The 19,849-nt window shown below is 38.5% G+C and overlaps 1 protein-coding gene across 1 annotated transcript in view; it reads left to right on the top strand.

Moving 5' to 3' along the window:
- UFL1 (UFM1 specific ligase 1) overlaps positions 1–19,849 on the top strand; it is a 56,642-nt gene that overhangs the window by 24,750 nt on the left and 12,043 nt on the right. The window contains exon 11 of the mRNA XM_012444280.3: positions 17,972–18,092. Coding sequence (XP_012299703.1) covers positions 17,972–18,092 — 121 coding nt within the window. The remainder of the gene's footprint in view (positions 1–17,971; positions 18,093–19,849) is intronic.

Genomic DNA, 19,849 nt, shown 5'->3' with positions numbered 1-19,849 from the left:
TTTTGCTTAGGATTGTCTTGGCTATGCGAGCTCTCTTTTGGTTCCATAGGAAGTTTAAAGTGTTCTTTTCCAGTTCAGTAAAGAGGGTTATAGTTAGCTTGATAGGGATAGCATTGAATCTGTAAATTACTTTGGGCAGTATGGCCATTTTCACAATATTAATTCTTCCTAACTATGAGCATGGAATGTTTTTCCATCTGTTTGTGTCCTCTCTTATTTCCTTAAGCAGTAGTTTGTAGTTCTCCTTGAGGAGGTCCTTTACATCCTTGTTAGTTGTATTCCTAGCTGTTTTATTCTCTTTGTAACAATTGTGAATAGGAGTTCACTCTTGATTTGCCTCTGTTTGTCTGTTACTGGTGTATAGGAATGTTGTGTGATTTCTGCACATTGATTTTGTATCCTGAGACTTTGCTGAAGTTGCTTATCAATTTAAGGAGATTTTGGGCTGAGACTATGGGGTCTCAAAAGAGACAATTTGACTTTCTCGTTTCCTAATGGAATACCCTTTATTTCCTTTTCTTGCCTGATTGCTCTGGCTAGAACTTCTAATACTATATTGAATAGGAGTGATGAGAGAGGCCATCCTTGTCTAGTGCCTGATTTCAAAGGAAATGCTTCAAGTGTTTGCACATCAATGTGATATTGGCTGTGGGTCTGTCATAAGTAGCTTTTATTATTTTGAGATACATTCCATCGATATCTAGTTTATTGAGGGTTTTTAGTATAACAGGCTGTTAAATTTTGTCGAAGGCCTTCTCTGCATCTATTGAGATAATCATGTGGTTTTTTTGTCTTTGGTTCTGTTTATGTGATGGATTACATTTATAGGCTTGCTTATGTTGAACCAGCCCTGCATCCCAGGGTGAAGCCTACTTGATCTTGATGAATAAGCTTTTTGATATGCTGTTGCATTCGGTTTGCCAGTTTTATTGAAGATTTTTGTGTCGATGTTCATCATGGATATTGTCCTGAAGTTTTCTTTTTGTGTTGAGTCTCTGCCAGGTTTTGGTATCAGGATGATGTTGGTCTCATAAAATGAGTTAGGGAGGATTCCCTCTTTTTGTATTGTTTGAAATAGTTTCAGAAGGAATGGTACTAGCTCCTCTTTGCACATCTGGTAGAATTTGGCTGTGAAGCCATCTGGACTTGGACTTTTTTTGTTTGGTAGGCTACTAATTACTGCCTCAGCTTCAGCCCTTGTTATTGGTCTATTCAAGGTTTCAACTTCTTCCTGCCTTAGGCTTGGGAGGGTGTAAGTGTCCAGGAATTTATCCTTTTGTTCCAGATTTACTGGTTTATGTTCATAGAGTTGTTTGTAGTAATCTCTGATGGTAGTTTGTATTTCTGTGGAATCAGGGGTGATGTCCCCTTTATCGTTTTTTATTGCATCTATTTGATTCTTTCTTTTCTTTTTTATTAATCTGGCTAGCAGTCTATTTTGTTGATCTTTTCAGAAAAACAGCTCCTGGATTTAATTCGGTTTTGGATGGTTTTTTGTATCTCTGTCTCCTTCAGTTCTGCTCTGATCGTAGTTATTTCTTCTCTTCTGCTAGCTTTTGAGTTTTTTGATCTTGCTTCTGTAGCTCTTTCAATTTTGGTGATAGGGTGTCAATTTTAGATCTTTCCTCGCTTCTCATGCAGGCATTTATTGCTATAAATTTCCCTCTAGACACTGCTTTAAATGTGTCCCAGAGATTCTGGTATGTTGTGTCTTCATTGGTTTTGAAGAACATCTTTATTTCTGTCTTGAAGAACATCTTTATTTCATGTTTCGTTGGTTTTGAAGAACATCTTTATTTATGCCTTCATTTCATTGTTTATCCAGTTGACATTCAGGAGCCAATTGTTCATTTTCCATGAAGTGTTGCAGTTTTGAGTCAGTTTCTTAATTCTGAGTTCTAATTTGATTGCACTGTTGTCTGAAAGAATGTTTGTTATGATGTCTGTTCTTTTGAATTTGCTGAGGAATGATTTACTTCCAATTATGTGGTCGATTTTAGAGTAAGTGCGACGTGGTGCCAAGAAGAATATATATTCTGTGGATTTGGGGTGGAGAGTTCTGTAAATATATATGAGATTTGCATGGTCCCGGTCTGCTTTCAAGTCCTGGATATCCTTGTTGATTTTCTTTCTCGTTGATCTGTCTAATATTGACAGTGGAGTGTTAAAGTCTCCCACTATTATTGTGTGGGAGTCTAAGTCTCTTTGTAGGTAATTAAGAACTTGCTTTATGTATCTGGGTACTCCTGCATTGGGTGCATATATGTTTAGGATAGTTAGCTCTTCTTGTTGTATTAATCCTTTTACCATTATGTAATGCCCTTCTTTGTCTCTTTTCAATCTTTATTGGTTTAAAGTCCATTTTATCAGAGACTAGGATTGCAACCCCTGCTTTTTTTTTTTTTTTTTTTGCCCTCCATTTGCTTGATAAATCTTCCATCCCTTTATTTTGAGTCTATGTGTGTCTTTGCACGTGAGATGGGTCTCCTGAATACAGCACACCAATGGTTCTTGACTTTTTATCCAGTTTGCCAGTCTGTGTCTTTTGATTGGGCATTTAGTCCATTTACATTTAACATTAATATTGTTATGTGTGAATTTGATCTTGCCATTTTGTTACTGGTTGGTTGTTTTGCCCATTGGTTGGCACAGTTTCTTGATGGCGCCGTTGTTCTTTACCATTTGGTTCTTTTTTGCAGTGGCTGGTACTGGTTGTTGCTTTCTCTGTTTACTGCTTCCTTCAGGAGCTCTTGTAAGGCAGTTCTGGTGGCGAGAAAATCTCTCAGCAATTGCTGGTCCATAAAGGATTTTATTTCTCCTTCACTTATGAACCTTAGTTTGGCTGGATGCAATTCTGGGTTGAAAGTTTTTTTCTTTAAGGATGTTGAATATTGGCCCTCAGTCTCTTCTGGCTTTTAGGGTTTCTGCCAAGAAATCCACTGTGAGTCTGACTGGCTTCTCATGGTGGGTGACCTGATCTTTCTCTTTGGCTGTCCTTAGCATTTTTTCCTTCGTTTCAACCCTGGTGAATCTGATAATTATGTGCCTTGGGGTTGCTCTTCTTGAGGAGTATATTTGTGATTTCTCTGTATTTCTTGTATTTGAATGTTGGCCTGCCTTGCTAGGTTGGGGAAGTTCTCCTGGATAATATCCTGAAGAGTGTTTTCCAACTTGGATTCATTCTCCCCACCACCTTCAGGTACACCAGTCAAGCGTAGATTAGGTCTTTTCACATAATCCCATATTTCTTAGAAGCTTCATTCTTTTCTTTTCACTGCTTTTTCTCTTTTCTTGCCTTCTCATTTTATTTCATTGAGTTGATCTTCAATCTCTGATATCCTTTCTTCTGCTTGATTGATTGATCTATTGAAACTTGTATATGCTCTGTGAAGTTCTTTTGCTCTGCTTTTCAGCTCCATCAAGTTGTTTATGTTCTTCTCTAAGCTGGTTATTCTAGTTAGCATTTCATCTAACCTTTTTTCAAGGTAAAAGTTTCTTTGCACTGGGTTAGAACATGTTCCTTTAGCTCAAAGAAATTCCTACACACCTTCTGAAGCCTGCTTCTGTCAGTTCGTCAAACTCGTTCTCCATCCTGTTTTCTTCCCTTGCTGGTGAGAAGTTGTGATCCCTTGGTGGGGGAAAGGCGTTCTGGTCTTTGATGGCTTCATCCTTTTTGCCCTGGTTTCTTCCCATCTTCTTGGATTTATCTAGCTTTGATCTCAGGGAGCTGCTTGGGGAGGCAGCCCCCTCTTTGTATGCCTGCAGAGGTGCTACTGGGCTGCCACAGACTCAGTGGAGCTGCTGCGTGTATTTCTTGCCTCTCTTGTTTACTCAGGAAGATTAGGCCTGCCTCTGCAATAGGAGCTGCCCTTCCCCCTAGCCAAGCTCAGTAGTTCCGGGTCAAGCTCAAACTGATGTGCTGGCTGCGAAACTCTCAAGGAAGAAGGCTTCAGTTGGCTGTGGTTTCTAGGGGAGGGACCCGCCTAGCCATATCGCCTGATTCCCTGCTTTCAGTTCCTCTTTTGTGTGTGTGTGTGTATATATATATTTTTATTGTTTTAGGTTCTGGGGTACATGTAAAGAACATGCAGTTTTCTTGCATAGGTACGTACATGGCAGTGTGGTTTGCTGCCTCCATCCCCATCACCTATACTAGCATTTCTCTCCATGTAATCCCTCCCTAACTCCCTACCCCACACTGTCCCTCCCCTAATCCCCCTGCAGAGACCTGAGTATGTGATGCTCCCCTCCCTGTGTCCATGTGTTCTCATTGTTCAACATCCACCTATGAGTGAGAACATGCGGTGCTTGATTCTCTGTTCCTGTGTCAGTTTGCTGAGAATGATGGTTTCCAGGTTCATCCATGTCCCTACAAAGGACACGAACTCATCATTTTTTGTGGCTGCATAGTATTCCATGATGTATATGTGCCACATTTTCCCTGTCCAATCTATCATCAATGGGCATTTGGGTTGGTTCCAGGTCTTTGCTATTGTAAAAAGTGCTGCAATGAAAATATGTGTGCATGTGTCCTTATAATAGAACGATTTATAATCCTTTGGATATATACCCAGTAATAGGATTGCTGGATCAAATAGAATTTCTATTTCTAGGTCCTTGAGGAATCATCACACAGTCTTCCACAATGGTAGAACTAGTTTACACTCCCACCAACAGTGTAAAAGTGTTGCTGTTTCTCCACATCGTCTCCAGCCTCTGTTGTCTCCAGATTTTTTAATGATCGCCATTCTAACTGGCGTGAGATGGTATCTCAATGTAGTTTTGATTTGCATTTCTCTAATGACCAGTAATGATGAGCATTTTTTCATATGTTTTTTTGGCCTCATAAATGTCTTCTTTTGAAAAGTGTCTGTTCATATCCTTTCCCACTTCTGAATGGGTTTGTTTTTTTCTTGTAAATCTGTTTTAGTTCTTCATAGATTTTGGATATACGTACTTTGTCACATGGGTAGATTGCAAAAATTTTTTCCCATTCTGTTGGTTGCCGATTCACGCTAATGATTGTTTCTTTTGCTGTGCAGAAGCTCTGGAGTTTAATTAGATCTGATTTGTCAATTTTGGCTTTTGTTGCCAATGCTTTTGGTGTTTTAGTCATGAAGTTCTTGCCTATGCCTATGTGCTGAATGATTTTGCCTAGGTTTTCTTCTAAGGTTTTTATGGGGTTAGGTCTTATGTTTAAGTCTTTAATCCATCTGGAGTTAATTTTAGTATAAGGTGTCAGGAAGGGGTCCAGTTTCTGCTTTCTGCACATGGCTAGCCAGTTTTCCCAACACCATTTATTAAACAGGGAATCATTTCTCCATTGCTCTTTTTGTCAAGTTTGTCAAAGATCAGATGGTTGTAGATGTGTGGTGTTGCTTCCGAGGCCTCTCTTCTGTTCCATTGGTCTATATCTCTGCTTTGGTACCAGGACCATGCTGTTTTGATTACTGTAGCCTTGTAGTATAGTTTGAAGTCAAGTAGCGTGATGCCTCCAGCTTTGTTCTTTTTGCTTATAATTGACTTGGCTATGTGGGCTCTCTTTTGGTTCTATATGAAGTTTAAGGTGTTTTTTTCCAGTTCTGTGTAGAAGGTCATTGGTAGCTTGATGGGGATAGCATTGAATCTATAAATTACTTAGGGCAGGATGGCCATTTTCACGATATTGATTCTTCCTAACCATGATCATGGAATATTTCTTCATCTGTTTGTGTCCTGTCTTATTTCGTTGAGCAGTGGTTTGTAGCCCTCCTTGAAGAAGTCCTTTACATCCTTTGTTAGTTGTATTCCTAGGTATTTTATTCTCTTTGTAGCAATTGTGAATGGCAGTGCATTTTTGATTTGGCTCTCTTTAAGTCTGTTATTGGTGTATAGAAATGCTTGTGATTTTTGCACATTGATTCTGTATCCTGAGACTTTGCTGAAATTGCTTACCAGTCGTAGGAGATTTGGGGCTGAGACAATAGGGTCTATTAAATATACAATTATGTTGTCTGCAAATAGAGACAGTTTGACTTCCTCCTTTCCTAATTGAATACCCTTTATTTCTTCTTCTTGCCTGATTGCTCTGGCTAGAACTTCCAATATTATATTGAATAGGAGTAGTGAGAGAGGGCATCATTGTCTAGTGCCAGATTTGAAAGGGAATGCTTCCAGTTTTTGCCCATTAAGTATGATATTTGCTGTGGGTTTGTCATAAATAGCTTTTGTTATTTGGAGATACATTCCATCGATACCTAGTTATTGAGTTTTTATCATAAAGGGCTGTTGAATTTTGTCAAAGGCCTTCTCTGCATCTATTGAGATAATCATGTGGTTTTTGTCTTTGGTTCTGTTTATGTGGTGAATTACGTTTATACATTTGCATATGTTGAACCAGCCTTACATTCCCGGGATGAAGCCTACTTGATCTTGATGGATAAGCTTTTTGATGTGCTGTTTCAGTCTGTTTGCCAGTATTTTATTGAAGATTTTTGCATCTGTGTTCATCATGGATATTGGCCTGAAGTTATCTTTTCTTGTTGAGTCTATGCCGGGTTTTGGTGTCAGGATGATGTTGGTCTCATCAAAAGATTTGGGGAGGATTCCCTCTTTTTGTATTGTTTGGATTAGTTTCAGGAGGAGTGGTAACAGCTCCTCTTTGTATGTCTGGTAGATTTCAGCTTTGAACCCATCTGGACTTGGGATTTTTTTGGTTGGTAAGCTGTTAATTGCTGCCTCAACTTCAGCCCTTGTTATTGGTCTATTCAGGGTTTCAAATTCTTCCTGCTTTAGGCTTGGGAGGGTGTAAGTGTCCAGGACTTTATCCATTTCTTCCAGGTTTACTGGTTTATGTGCATAGAGTTTCTAGTAATCTCTGATGGTGGTTTGTATTTCTGTGGAATCTGTGGTGATATCCTCTTTATTGTTTTTTATTGCATCTATTTGATTCTTGTCTCTTTTCTTTTTTATTAATCTGGCTAGTGGTCTGTCTGTTTTGTTGATCTTTTCGAAAAACCAGCTCCTGGATTGATTGATTTTTTTTTTTTTTTTTTGAAGGGTTTTTTGTGTCTCTGTCTCCCTCAGGTCTGCTCTGATCTTAGTTATTTCTTCTCTTCTGCTAGCTTTTGAGTTTTTTGATCTTGCTCCTCTAGCTCTTTCAATTTTGACAACAGGGCGTCGATTTTAGATCTTTCCTTGCTTCTCATGTGGGCATTTATTGCTATAAATTTCCCTCTCGACACTGCTTTAAAGGTGTCCCAGAGATTCTGGTATGTTGTGTCTTCGTTCTCATTGGTTTCGAAGAACATCTTTATTCTGCCTATTTCATTGTTCATCCAGTCAACATTCAAGAGGTAACTGTTCAGTTTCCATGAAGTTGTGCAGTTCTGAGTTAGTTTCTGAATTCTGAGTTCTACTTTGATTGCACTGTGGTCTGAGAGACAGTTTGTTATGATTTCCGTTCTTTTGCATTTGCTGAGGAGTGATTTACTTCCAATTATGTGGTCAGTTTTAGAGTAGGTGTGATATGCTGAGAAGAATGTATATTCTATGGATTTGGGGTGGAGAGTTCTGTAAATGTCTGTTAAGTTTGCTTGCTCTAGGTCTTAGTTCAAGTCTTGAATATCCTTGTTAATTTTCTGTCTCATTGATCTGTCTGATATTAACAGTGGAGTGTTAAAGTCTCCCATTATTATTGTGTGGGCGTCTAAGTCTCTTTGTAGGTCATTAAAAACTTGCTTTATGTATCTGGGTGCTCCTATTTGCTATGGGTTTGTCATAAATAGCTTTTGTTATTTGGAGATACATTCCGTCGATACCTAGTTATTGAGTTTTTAGCATAAAGGGCTGTTGAATTTTGTTGAATTTTGTTGAATTTTTAGCATAAAGGGCTCCTGTATTGGGCACATATATATTTAGTATCATTAGCTCTTCTTGTTCCATTGATCCTTTTAACCATTATGTAATGCCTTCTTTGTCTCTCTTGATCTTTGTTGGTTTAAAGTCTCTTTTATCAGAGACTAGGATTGTAACTCCTGTTTTGTTTTTTTTTTTTTGCTCTCCGTTTGCTTGGTAAATCTTTCTCCATCCCTTTATCTTGAGCCTATACGTATCCTTACATGTGAGATGGGTTTCCTGGATACAGCACACCAATTGGTTTTGACTTTTTATCCAATTTGCCAGTCTGTGTCTTATGATTGGGGCATTTTACCCATTTACATTTAAGGTTAATATTGTTATGTGTGAATTTCATCCTGCCATTTTGATGTTAGCTGGTTGTTTTGCCCATTAGTTGATGCAGTTTCTTCATTGTGTCGATGCTCTTTACCATTTGGTACGTTTTTGGAGTGGCTGGTACTTGTTGTTCCTTTCTATGTTTAGTGCTTCTTTCAAGAGCTCTTGTAAAGCAGGCCTGGTGGTGAAGAAATCTCTGAACAATTGCTTGTTCGTAAAGGATTTTATTTCTCCTTCGCTTATAAAGCTTAGTTTGGCTGGATATGAAATTCTATGTTGAAAGTCCTTAAGGCTGTGGAATATTGGCCCCCACTCTCTTCTGGCTTGTAGGGTTTCTGCTGAGAGATCTGCTGTGAGTCTGATGGCCTTCCCTTTGTGGGTAACTCAACCTTTCTCTCTGGCTGCCCTTAGCCATTTTTCCCTGATTTCAACCCTGGTGAGTCTGACGATTAGGTGCCTTGGGGTTGCTGTTCTTGAGGAATATTTTTGTGGTGTTCTCTGTATTTCCTGGACTTGAATATTGGCCTACCTTGCTAGGTTGGGGAGGTTCTTCTGGATACTATCCTGAAGAGTGTTCTCCAGCTTGGATTCATTCTCTCCTTCACATTCAGGTACACCTATCAAATCTAGATTAGGTTTTCTCACATAATCCTATATTTCTTGGAGGCTTTGTTCATTTCTTTTTACACTTTTTTCTCTAATCTTGCCTTCTCGTTTTATTTCATTGAGTTGACCTTCAATCTGTGATATCCTTTCTTCTGCTTGGTCGATTCGGCTATTGAAACTTGTGTATACTTCGCAAAGTTCTTGTGTTGTGCTTTTCAGCTCCATCAATTCATTTATATTCCTCTCTAAGCTGTTTATTCTCATTAGCATTTCATCAAACCTTTTTTCAACGTTCTTAGTTTCTTTGCTTTGGGTTAGAACATGATCTTTTAGCTCAGAGAATTTTATTACCCACCTTCTGAAGCCTGTTTCTGTCAACTCATCAGACTCATTCTCCATCCAGCCTTATTCCCTTGCTGGTGATCCCTTGGAGAAGGAGAGGCATTCTGGTTTTGGGTATTTTCATCCTTTCTGTGCTGTTTTCTTCCCATCTTTGTGGATTAATCTACCTGTGGTCTTTGTGGTTGGTGACTTTCAGATGGGGTCTCTTTGAGTGGACGTCCTTTTTTTGCTGATGAAGTTATTTCTTTCTCTTAGTTTTCCTTCTAACAGTCAGGCCCCACTGCTGTAGGACTGCTATAGGTCCATTCCAGACTCTGCTTGCCTGGGGATCACCTGCCAGTGGCTGCAAACAGTAGGAGTTGCTGTCAGTTTCTTCTTCTGTTATCTTTGTCCCAGAAGGATACCCACCAGATGTCAGCCTGAGCTCTCCTTTATGAGGTGTCTCTTTGGTTATACGGGGGTTGTGGAGCTACTTGAGCAGACAGTCTGTCCCTTATAGGAGCTCAGGTGCTGAGCTATGAGCTCTGTTGTTCTGTTCAGAGCTGCTGGGCAGGTAAGTCTGCTGCAGCAGAACTCATAACCACCTTTTTTTCCCAGGTGCTCTGTCCCTGGAAGGTGGGGCTTTATTTATAAGTTCCTGTCATTCTGCTGCCTTTTTTCAGAGATGCCCTACCCAGCAAGGAAGTAGCCTAGTCACAGTCTGTCAGCAGAGGTGTTGCTGAGCTGCCGTGGGCTCTGCTCAGCTGCTGTGTGAACTTCCTTGCAGTTTTATTTATAGGGGTATAGTTAGAACTGCCTCGGTAATGGCAGTCTGCCTGAGTAATGTCGGACTGTCTCTGTAATGGCGGACTGCCTCGGTAATGGTGGACTGCCTTGGTAGTGGCGGACTGCCTCAGTAATGGCGGATACCCTTCCCTGCACAGAGCTGGACCATCCCAGGTCCAGCTGTGCTTTCTGTGAAACTCTCACAGTGCTCTGCCCTGCCTCAGTTTGCCCTCTTTGGATTATACCCACTGTCCAACCAGACCCATTAAAATGAACCTGGTACCTCGTTTGGAATTGTGGAGATCACTTGGCTTCTGCATCTCTCTGGTTAGGAACTGCATTCCAGAGCTGTTTCTATTTAACCTATTTCTTACCTGCTAATCTTAACAGTATTTTCAATTTAGAATCATCTGATGTCTTTTGAAAAATGGGATGAGCAAAAGTGAACACTTTGTATTATGTATTATTTTCCTTTCATGTATCATTTCTTTTTATTTTCTCTCCTAGATCTTTTTTTCCCTTATTCCTATCAAAACATATGACTTAAAAGTTCAGGAACTGATTTTATAAATTAAAATCACATAAATGAAATTACATACTTTACAGTTAAGTTTCCTGAGGGTATTAGTCCAACTTTAAAACATCAAAATGCCCAAAAACAGTATCTTTAGATATGTACAAATATACAGTGTATTTGTCAATCAGTACACAATGTATTTACTCAATCTAGTAGAGCCTCAATACAGACAGGGTAAGTTATCGAAGAAAGAAATTTTGCTACCATCCCAGTTGGTTAGTTCCTCAGAGCAACAGCTATCAAAGTATTTTGAAATAGAGGTCCTGCCAGGTCTGTGTTAATGACTCTTTACTTCATGTTTCTAGTTGGAAGCATCATCTCCTTATAAAGCCTGCTCTCAAATAAGTCAAATAGGCCCATTTATTTTAAACTATTAATAAATTCATGAGGGCTTGTTAAATATGTAAATAGTTTATATTTAGCTCTTCTCATTCTAAGCTCCTTAATAGTCTAAAACGAGATAAATTTCTGCATTTAACCTGATAAACAGCAGAGGAGATTAAAAAGTATACATGTTTACTGACATGTATGTCTGAATTTAAAATATGTGTATTCTCTGTATGACTTTGGACAAATAGATCTCTAGTTTCCTTTTTTTTTTTACACTTTAGGTTATGGGGTACATATACAGGTCATGCAGGATTGTTGCATAAGTGCATACTATATCCAGCATTTCTCCCCATGTTATTCCTCCCCACTCCCCCCACCACCCACTATCCCTCCCCTAGCACCCCCCAACTACCCCCAGTATGTGATGCTCCTCTCCCTAAGTCCAAATGTTCTCATTGTTCAACACCCACCTATGAGTGACAACATGCGGTGTTTGGTTTTCTGTTCTTGTGTCAGCTTGCTGAAAATGATGGTTTCTAGATTCATCCAAGTCCCTACAGAGGACACAAACTCATCGTTTTTTATGGTTGCATAGTATTCCATGGTGTATATGTGCCACATTTTCTTTGTCCAGTCTATCATTGATGGGCATTTGGGTTGGTTCCAGGTCTTTACTGTTGTACCCAGGGCTGCAATGAACATACGTGTGCATGTGTCTTAATAGTGGAATGATTTATAGTTCTTTGGGTATATGCCCAGTAATGGGATTGCTGGGTCAAATGGAATTTCTATTTCTAGGTCCTTGAGAAATCACCACACTGTCTTCCACAATGGTTGAACTAATTTACACTCTCATCAACTGTGTAAGAGTGTTCCCATTTCTCCACATCCTCTCCAGCCTCTGTTTTCTCCAGATTTTTTTAATGATCACCCTTCTAACTGGCCTGAGATGGTATCTCAATGTGGTTTTGATTTGCATTTCTCTAATGACCAGTGATGAGCATTTTTTCATGTTTGTTGGCCTCATATGTCTTCTTTTGAAAAATGTCTGTTCGTATCCTTCACCTACTTTTGAATGGGGTTGTGTTTTTCTTGTATATCTGTTTTAGTTCTTTGTAGATTCTGGATATTAGCCCTTTGTCAGATGGGTAGACTGCAGGAATTTTTTCCCATTCTGTTGGTTGCCAGTTCACTCTAATGATGGTTTCTTTTGCTGTACAGAAGCTCTGAATCTTAATTAGATCCCATTTGTCTATCTTGGCTTTTGTTGCTATTGCTCTTGGTGTTTTTGTCATGAAGTCCTTGCCTGCAGCTATGTCCTGGATGGTTTTGCCTACGTTTTCTTCTAGTGTTTTAATGGTGTTAGGTTTTATGTTTAAATCTTTAATCCATCTGGAGTTAATTTTAGTGTAAGGTGTCAGGAAGGGGTCCAGTTTCTGCTTTCTGCACATTGTTAGGCAGTTTTCCCAACACCATTTATTAAACTTGGAATCCTTTCCCCATTGCTTGTTTTTGTCACGTTTGTCAAAGATCAGATGGTTGTAAATGTGTGGCGTTGCTTCTGAGGCCTCTGTTCTGTTCCATTGGTCTATGTCTCTGCTTTGGTACCAGTACCATGCAGTTTTGATTACTGTAGCCTTGTAGTATAGTTTGAAGTCTGGTAGTGTGATGCCTCCAGCTTTGTTCTTTTTGCTTATAATTGACTTGGCTATGTGGGCTCTCTTTTGGTTCCATATGAAGTTTAAGGTGGTTTTTCTAGTTCTGTGAAGAAGGTCATTGGTAGCTTGATGGGGATAGCGTTGAGTCTATAAATTACTTTGGGCAGGATGGCCATTTTCATGATGTTGATTCTTCCTAACCATGAGCATGGAATGTTTCTCTATCTGTTTGTGTCCTGTCTTACTTCGTTGAGCAGTGTTTGTAGTTATCCTTGAAGAGGTCCTTTACATCCTTTGTTAGTTGTATTCCTAGGTATTTTATTCTCTTTGTAGCAATTGTGAATGGCAGTGCATTTTTTTATTTGGCTCTCTTTAAGTCTGTTACTGGTGTATAGGAATACTTATGATTTTTGTACATTGATTTTGTATCCTGAGACTTTGCTGAAGTTGCTTATCAGTTTGAGAAGATTTTGGGCTGAGATGATGGGGTCTTCTAAATATACAATTATGTTGTCTGCAAATAGAGACAGTTTGACTTCCTCCTTTCCTAATTGAATACTCTTTATTTCTTTTACTTGCCTGATTGCTCTGGCTAGAACTTCTAATACTGTATTGAATAGGAGTGGTGAGAGAGGGCATCCTTGTCTAGTGCCAGATTTCAAAGGAAATTCTTCCATCTTTTCCCCATTCAGTATGATATTGGCTGTAGGTTTGTCATATATAGCTTTTATCATTTTATGGTACGTTCCATCAATACCTAGTTTATTGAGTTTTTAGCATGAAGGGCTGTTGAATTTTGTCAAAGGCCTTCTCTGCATCTATTGAGATAATCATGTGGTTTTTGTCTTTGGTTCCGTTTATGTGATGGATTACATTTACAGATTTGCGTATGTTGAACCAGCCTTGCATCCCCAGTATGATGCCTACTTGATCTTGATGAATAAGTTTTTTGATGTGCTGTTGCATTCGGTTTGCCAGCATTTTTTTGAAGATTTTTGCATCAATGTTCATCATGGATATTGGCCTGAAGTTTTCCTTTTTAGATGAGTTTCTGCCTGGTTTTGGTATCGGGATGATGTTGGTCTCATAGAATGAGTTAGGGAGGATTCCCTCTTTTTGTATTGTTTGATATAGTTTCAGAAGGAATGGAACCAGCTCCTCTATGTACATCTTGTAGAATTCAGCTGTAAACCTGTCTGGACCTGGACGTTTTTTGGTTTGTAGGCTATTGATTGCTGCCTCAACTTCAGCCCTTGTTATTGGTCTATTCAGGGTTTCAGGTTCCTCCTGGTTTAGTCTTGGTAGAGTACAAGTGTCCAGGAATTTATCCATTTCTTCCTGGTTAACTGGTTTATGTGCATAGAGCTGTTTGTAGTAATCTCTGATGGTAGTTTGTGTTGTGTGGAATCAGTGATGATATCCTCTTTATCATTTTTTATTGCATCTATTTGATTCTTCTCCCTTTTAATTAAACTGGCTTGCAGTCTGTCTATTTTGTTGATCTTTTCAAAAAACCAGCTCCTGGATTTATTGATTTTTTGAAGGGTTTTTTGTGTCTCTATCTCCAGTTCTTCTCTGATCTTAGTTATTTCTTGTCTTCTGCTAGCTTTTGAGTTTTTTTGATCTTCCTCCTCTAGCTCTTTCAATATTGACAATAGGGTGTCAATTTTAGATCTTCATTGTTTCTCACGTGGGCATTTATTGCTATAAATTTCCCTCTCGACACTGCTTTAAAGGTGTCCCAGAGATTCTGGTAAGTTGTGTCTTCATTCTCTTGGTTTTTAAGAACATCTTTATTCTGCCTTCATTTCATTGTTTATTCAGTCACCACTCAGAAGCAAGTTGTTCAGTTTCCAAGTGGTTGTGCGGGTTTGAGTGTGTTTCTTAATCCTGAGTTCTAATCTGATTGCGCTCTGGTCTGATAGGCTGTTTGTTATGATTTTCGTTCTTTTGCATTTGCTGAGGAGTGATTTGCTTCCAATGATGTGGTCAATTTTAAAGTAAGTGAGATGTGGTGCTGAGAAAAATGTATATTCTGTGGATTTGGCGGGGAGCGTTCTGTATGTCTCTTAGATCGCTTGGTCCAGCTCTGCATTCAAGTCCTGGATATCCTTGTTAATTTTATGTCTCGTTGATCTGTCTAATACTGACAGTGAAGTGTCGAAGTCTCCCACTGTTATTGTGTGGGAGTCTGAATCTCAGTTTAGGTTGTTAAGAACATGCTTTATGTATCTGGGTGCTCCTGTGTTGGGTGTGTATATATTTAGGATAGTTAGCTCTTCTTGTTGGATTGATTGTTTAACCATTATGTAGCATCCTTCTTGTCTCTTTTGATCTTTGTTGGTTTGAATTCCATTTTATCAGAGACTAGGATTGCAACCCCTGCTTTTTTTTTGTTCTCCATTTGCTTGGTAAATCTTCTTCCATCCCTTTATTTTGAGTCTGTGTCTTTGTATGTGAGATGGGTTTCCTGAATACAGCACACCAATAGGTCTTGACTTTTTATCCAGTTTGCCAGTCTGTGTCTTTTGATTGGGGCATTTAGGCCGTTTCACTCAATGTTGATGTTGTTATGTATGAATTTGATCCTGCCATTTTATTACTGGCTGGTTCTCTTCCCCGTTAGTTGACTCATTTTCTTCACTGCATTTTTGGTCTTTGACAACTGGTTTGCTTTTGCAGTGACTGATACTCGTTCCTTTCCATGCTTAGTGTTTCTTTCAGGAACTCTTGTAGGGCAGGTCTGGTAGTGATGAAATCTTTCAGTAATTGCTTGTCCAAAAAGGCTTTTATTTCTCCTTCACTTATGAAGCTTAGTTTGGCTGGATATGAGATTCTGGGTTGAAAGTTCTTTTCTCTAAGGATGTTGAATATTGGCCCCCACTCTCTTCTGGCTTGTAGGGTTTCTTCCGAGATATCTGCTGTGAGTCTGACTGGCTTCCCTCTGTAGGTGACCTGACTTTTCTCTCTGGCTGCCCTTAGCATTTTTTCCTTTGTTTCAACACTGGTGAATCTGATGATTATGTGCCTTGGGGTTGCTCTTCTTGAGGAGTATCTTTGTGGATTTCTCTGTATTTTTTGAACTTGAAATTTGGACTGCCTTGCTACGCTTGGGAAGTTCTCCTAGATAATATCCTGGAGCATGTTTTCCAGCTTGGATTCACTCTCCCCGTCATATTCAGGTACACCGATCAAGCGTAGATTAGGTCTTTTCACATAATCCCATATTTCTTGGAGGCTTTGTTCATTTCTTTTCACTCTTTTTTCTCTTGTCTTGCCTTCTCTTTTTATTTCATTGAGTTGATCTTCAATCTCTGATATCCTCTCTTCTGCTTGATCAATTCAGCTGTTAAAACTTGTGTTTGCTTCACGTAGTTCTCGTGATGTGTTTTTCAACTCCAACAAGTCGTTTATGTTCTTCACTAAGCTGGTTATTCTAGTTAGTATTTCGTCTAGTCTTTTTCCAAGGTTTTTGGTTTCTTTGCATTGAGTTAGAATGCGTTCCTTTAGCTCAGAAAAGTTTGTTATTATCCACCTTCTGAAGCCTGTTTCTGTCAATTCATCTCACTCTTTCTCAGTCATGTTATGTTCCCATGTTGTTGAGGAGTTGTGGTTATATTCCCATGTTGTTGAGGAGTTGTGATACTTTGAAGGAGAAGAGGTTCTGGTCTTTGATGGTTTCATCTTTTTTGTGCTGGTTTTTTCCCTTCTTCATGGATTTACCTGGCTGTGAACTCAGGAAGCTGCTTGATGAGGTCACTTGTCTGCCTGTGGAGGCGCTACTGGGTTTCTAGGGACTCCTTCAGGTTACTAGGGAAGCTTCTTGTGTCTTTTTTGTTTACACTGGGAGGTTAGGCCTACCTCTCCTGCTGACCTGGAGGCACTGCTGGATGGTCAAGAACACCGTCCCATTGCTACTTAGACCTCCTGTGTTTTTTGTTAAAACATGAAGCCTAGTCCCACCCCTTTAATGGTGGGTTGTGTCTTTCCTCCACAGGGCTGGATCATTCAGAGTTCAGTTCAGACTGAGGCACTGGCAGTGTAACCCACTAGAGTTAGTGCTTCAGTCCTCTGGGGTTTGTGGGGGAGGGTAGGGACCCACCCAACTGCTCCATCTGTCTTCCTGCTTTCAGCTCCCTCTCTCTCCAGGCAGGGGGAGGGGGTGATAGCTTGGTCTGCAGGCTCTCCCAGCCGGCTTATGAGCTTTTGCATCTGCTTAGATCTGTGCGCCAATCTGGTACACAGTCCTGGATTATTATCCAACTCTGCGCCTGTAATTCCCGGCACTTGACTGGCAAAAATCCCCTGTTCTGTGTATTGCTGAGGCTTTGGGGGAAACGCTGTATCTGGACTGGAGTACTAGATGGGAAGCCTCTGACTCACCGGTCAGATGCACTTTCTGGGTGAAGTGGCACCCCTCCCCACCTCGGTCTGCCCTGCCTGGGCTTTGCTCACCGTCCAACCAGACCTTTTGAAATGCACCTGGTACCTCGGTTGGAGCTAGGAGATCTCTCGATTTCTGCATCTCTCTCACTGGGTGTTGTGCACCGGAGTTGTGTCTGTTCAGCCATCTTGACTCCCCAATACTTTCCTTATCTTTAAGGAAAGGATTATGATGCCTACTATGGAAAGAATAAATATAAATAAATAAGAGATATATGTAAAACATCTGTTCCATGTTAACTACCAGTTATTAAATGACTATTATTTTTATTTGGGATCTTTTACTCAAGTAAAAGTTTTACATGGTCATCACTTTCCTTGGGCTTCTTCCTCTAACCACAAAAGTAAATTTGGAAAAAGGTGATTCTGTCACATAAACTGTCAACATTCTAAGCATTTTTCTTTAGAAAAACAAAAAGGAAATAGTATTATTTTTATCATAAATATATGCTTTTGTCAGTAGAGATTATAGGACCCTATCCTATCAGAAAGAACCAGTATCCAAACTTGGAAATACTTCATCATTGTTAACGTAAACTTTTTGAAAGCAGAGATTATCAAAAATGAGTCCAGAGGGGGAAACAAAAGATTATATGAGTATGCAACTAACATATGGTAATTTGGGTGGGATAGGGGATGGAGGGTTCATTATCTTTAATAATCTCAAGTATCCAGTTGGCATTGTAATTGGGAGTCTGAAAAAGAGAAGGAGCATAGGGCATCGATTAAGCTAAGGTAAAACTAGCCAATAACAGTTGAGGAATATTGCATCTGATTGCAGCTGTGTAAATCAGTTGTTCAGTAAAAAGATAGAATTTCTCATTAGCTAATAATGAGTACAAAAATGCCAAGAGCAGCAAGGGAAAACACCTATTTTGGGCAAGGAGAAACAGCCTTAGAGTGACAGCTCTGAAACAAAGCTCTGTAATTCTTCTAAGCAATAAAACCAAACAAGAATAATTAGTATATGAACAACTTTTATGCTTTTGGAAATGCTATATATTTTTCCTACCAAAAAAAGCATGTTTTATTGTAGGAAATGAAAAATAATCCTGTGCACTTAATCACTGAAGAAGATCTGAAACAAATCTCCATTTTAGAAAGCGTTAGTACAAGTAAAAAGGATAAAAAAGATGAGCGAAGAAGGAAAGCAACAGGTAATAAATTGTTAACAAGAAATATTTAAAGATAAGTTTTGTATTTGTTGCAGTGAACTTTGCATTTATTACATTTATTATGCCCTTTGAAAGGCCTTTTATTTTACTGATTTACCTTTAAACAACTAATATCAACCAAATAGTTCGCTAATGTGTTAAATTTTACATATGGAAACGGAAATATTGGTGATTATGTTTTCTGCTTTCTTTTGTGAAAACTGAATTTCATCATCATGCTCATGTCTTGTTTTTCCCCCATCCTCTCTATATGTTCCAGCCCTGTACCCTGTAGCTTTTTTTTTTTTTTAATTCTCAAACTTGCCAGGATCATGTTCACCTTAAAGCTTTTGCACTAACTGTTCTTTTTACTGGAATGCCCTCTCCCAGACTTTAAGTAACTGGTTTCTTCTTTTCATTCAGAGCTCCACTTTAAATGCCACTTCCCTTAGAGAGGCCTCCAAACCCTTCAGCACAGCAGCCACAGTCACTCTCTGCCACCTCATTTTGTCAGTTTATTTGCATCACTTTATCACTGTACTGTGTTTTATTGTTTGGGAACCTTGTTGATCTCATTTATTGTTGTACTCTTGGTACATACCTAAAGCACCACTCGATATATTTTAGGTGTTCTATAAACATACTTATTAAATGAAAGAATTTCTCAGTAAAATACTTTTAAATTTCTTTTTCTAATCTATAATCACTAGAAATTATTATGGGTATCACTGGTATGCTTGTAATTTGCATTGGAAAAGTAACATGTATTTCTATAGTTTCTATAGTAGGAACAGTGTTATTAGTGCTTTATCAGAACTAAAGAAATTCAATATACATTTTTCATTAATAAATACACTCTTAATTCTTTGAGATAGTTTATTTCCTCTTCCAAAATCTTTTTCTGTAAAACCTTTAAATGGCATTATGAAATTTATCATTCTTCCAAGAAAATTAATAATTACTTCAATAAATCACAGTAATATTCATAGCTATGCATATTTTGTCATATTATTTGAAGATCTAGTTATAAATTTGCCTTAATTGATGACTTATATCAGTATAACTAGTCTATTTAATATTTTATTTCTTATTAGAAGTTAAGGGTCATTTGGTGTTTTATTCTTAGTGATACTATTATATTATAATTGTTTTATTACATTATGTAGAATCACATCAATCATGAATGTCCCCCAATAGGAAACTTATTTCCAAATGTAAAAAGCATGTTTATTTTACACTTATGCTTTTGAAAATATAATTTTTTCATTATAAAAGCAAGGGAAGAATAAATTAATAGATGTTTAATTCTAGGATATGATGAAATATAAGGGAAATCTAGAATTTAGAAAAAGATCTTCAGTAATCACTTTATTTTATTAAGAAGACTAATCTGTTACTTATTTTGAAGTAATATAATACAGTTGTAATATGTTTCAATGGTTTCAACCTCTTATAAGTATTTCATTTTGTAGAGTAGATATTTTACATGTAAATATCAAATAGCAGGGAAAAGCTGAAATAGTATTTTTTTATTTACTGTGTTTGCATTTGTTTTATCATTTTTTTTAAGTCTATAGTCAATAGGTGATTGACAATGATATTTTCCTACTTAACCAATTAATATTCATGGTCAATATTTATGGAGCGTGTGTTTCAAGCATTTCTGTAAAGAATATACACATTAATGAGACATGATCCTTGCTCTTAAGAAGTTTATAATCTGGTTGAGTGGTAGGTGAGTCAGGATGTCTCCTCTAAAA

The sequence above is a fragment of the Aotus nancymaae genome, unplaced genomic scaffold (assembly GCF_030222135.1).
Source record: "Aotus nancymaae isolate 86718 unplaced genomic scaffold, 86718_ANA_hifiasm-v0.15.2.pri h1tg000040l, whole genome shotgun sequence".
Lineage (NCBI taxonomy): Eukaryota > Metazoa > Chordata > Mammalia > Primates > Aotidae > Aotus > Aotus nancymaae.
The sequence above is the reverse complement of the archived record's forward strand: the minus strand, read 5'-3'. Positions and strand labels throughout refer to the sequence as shown.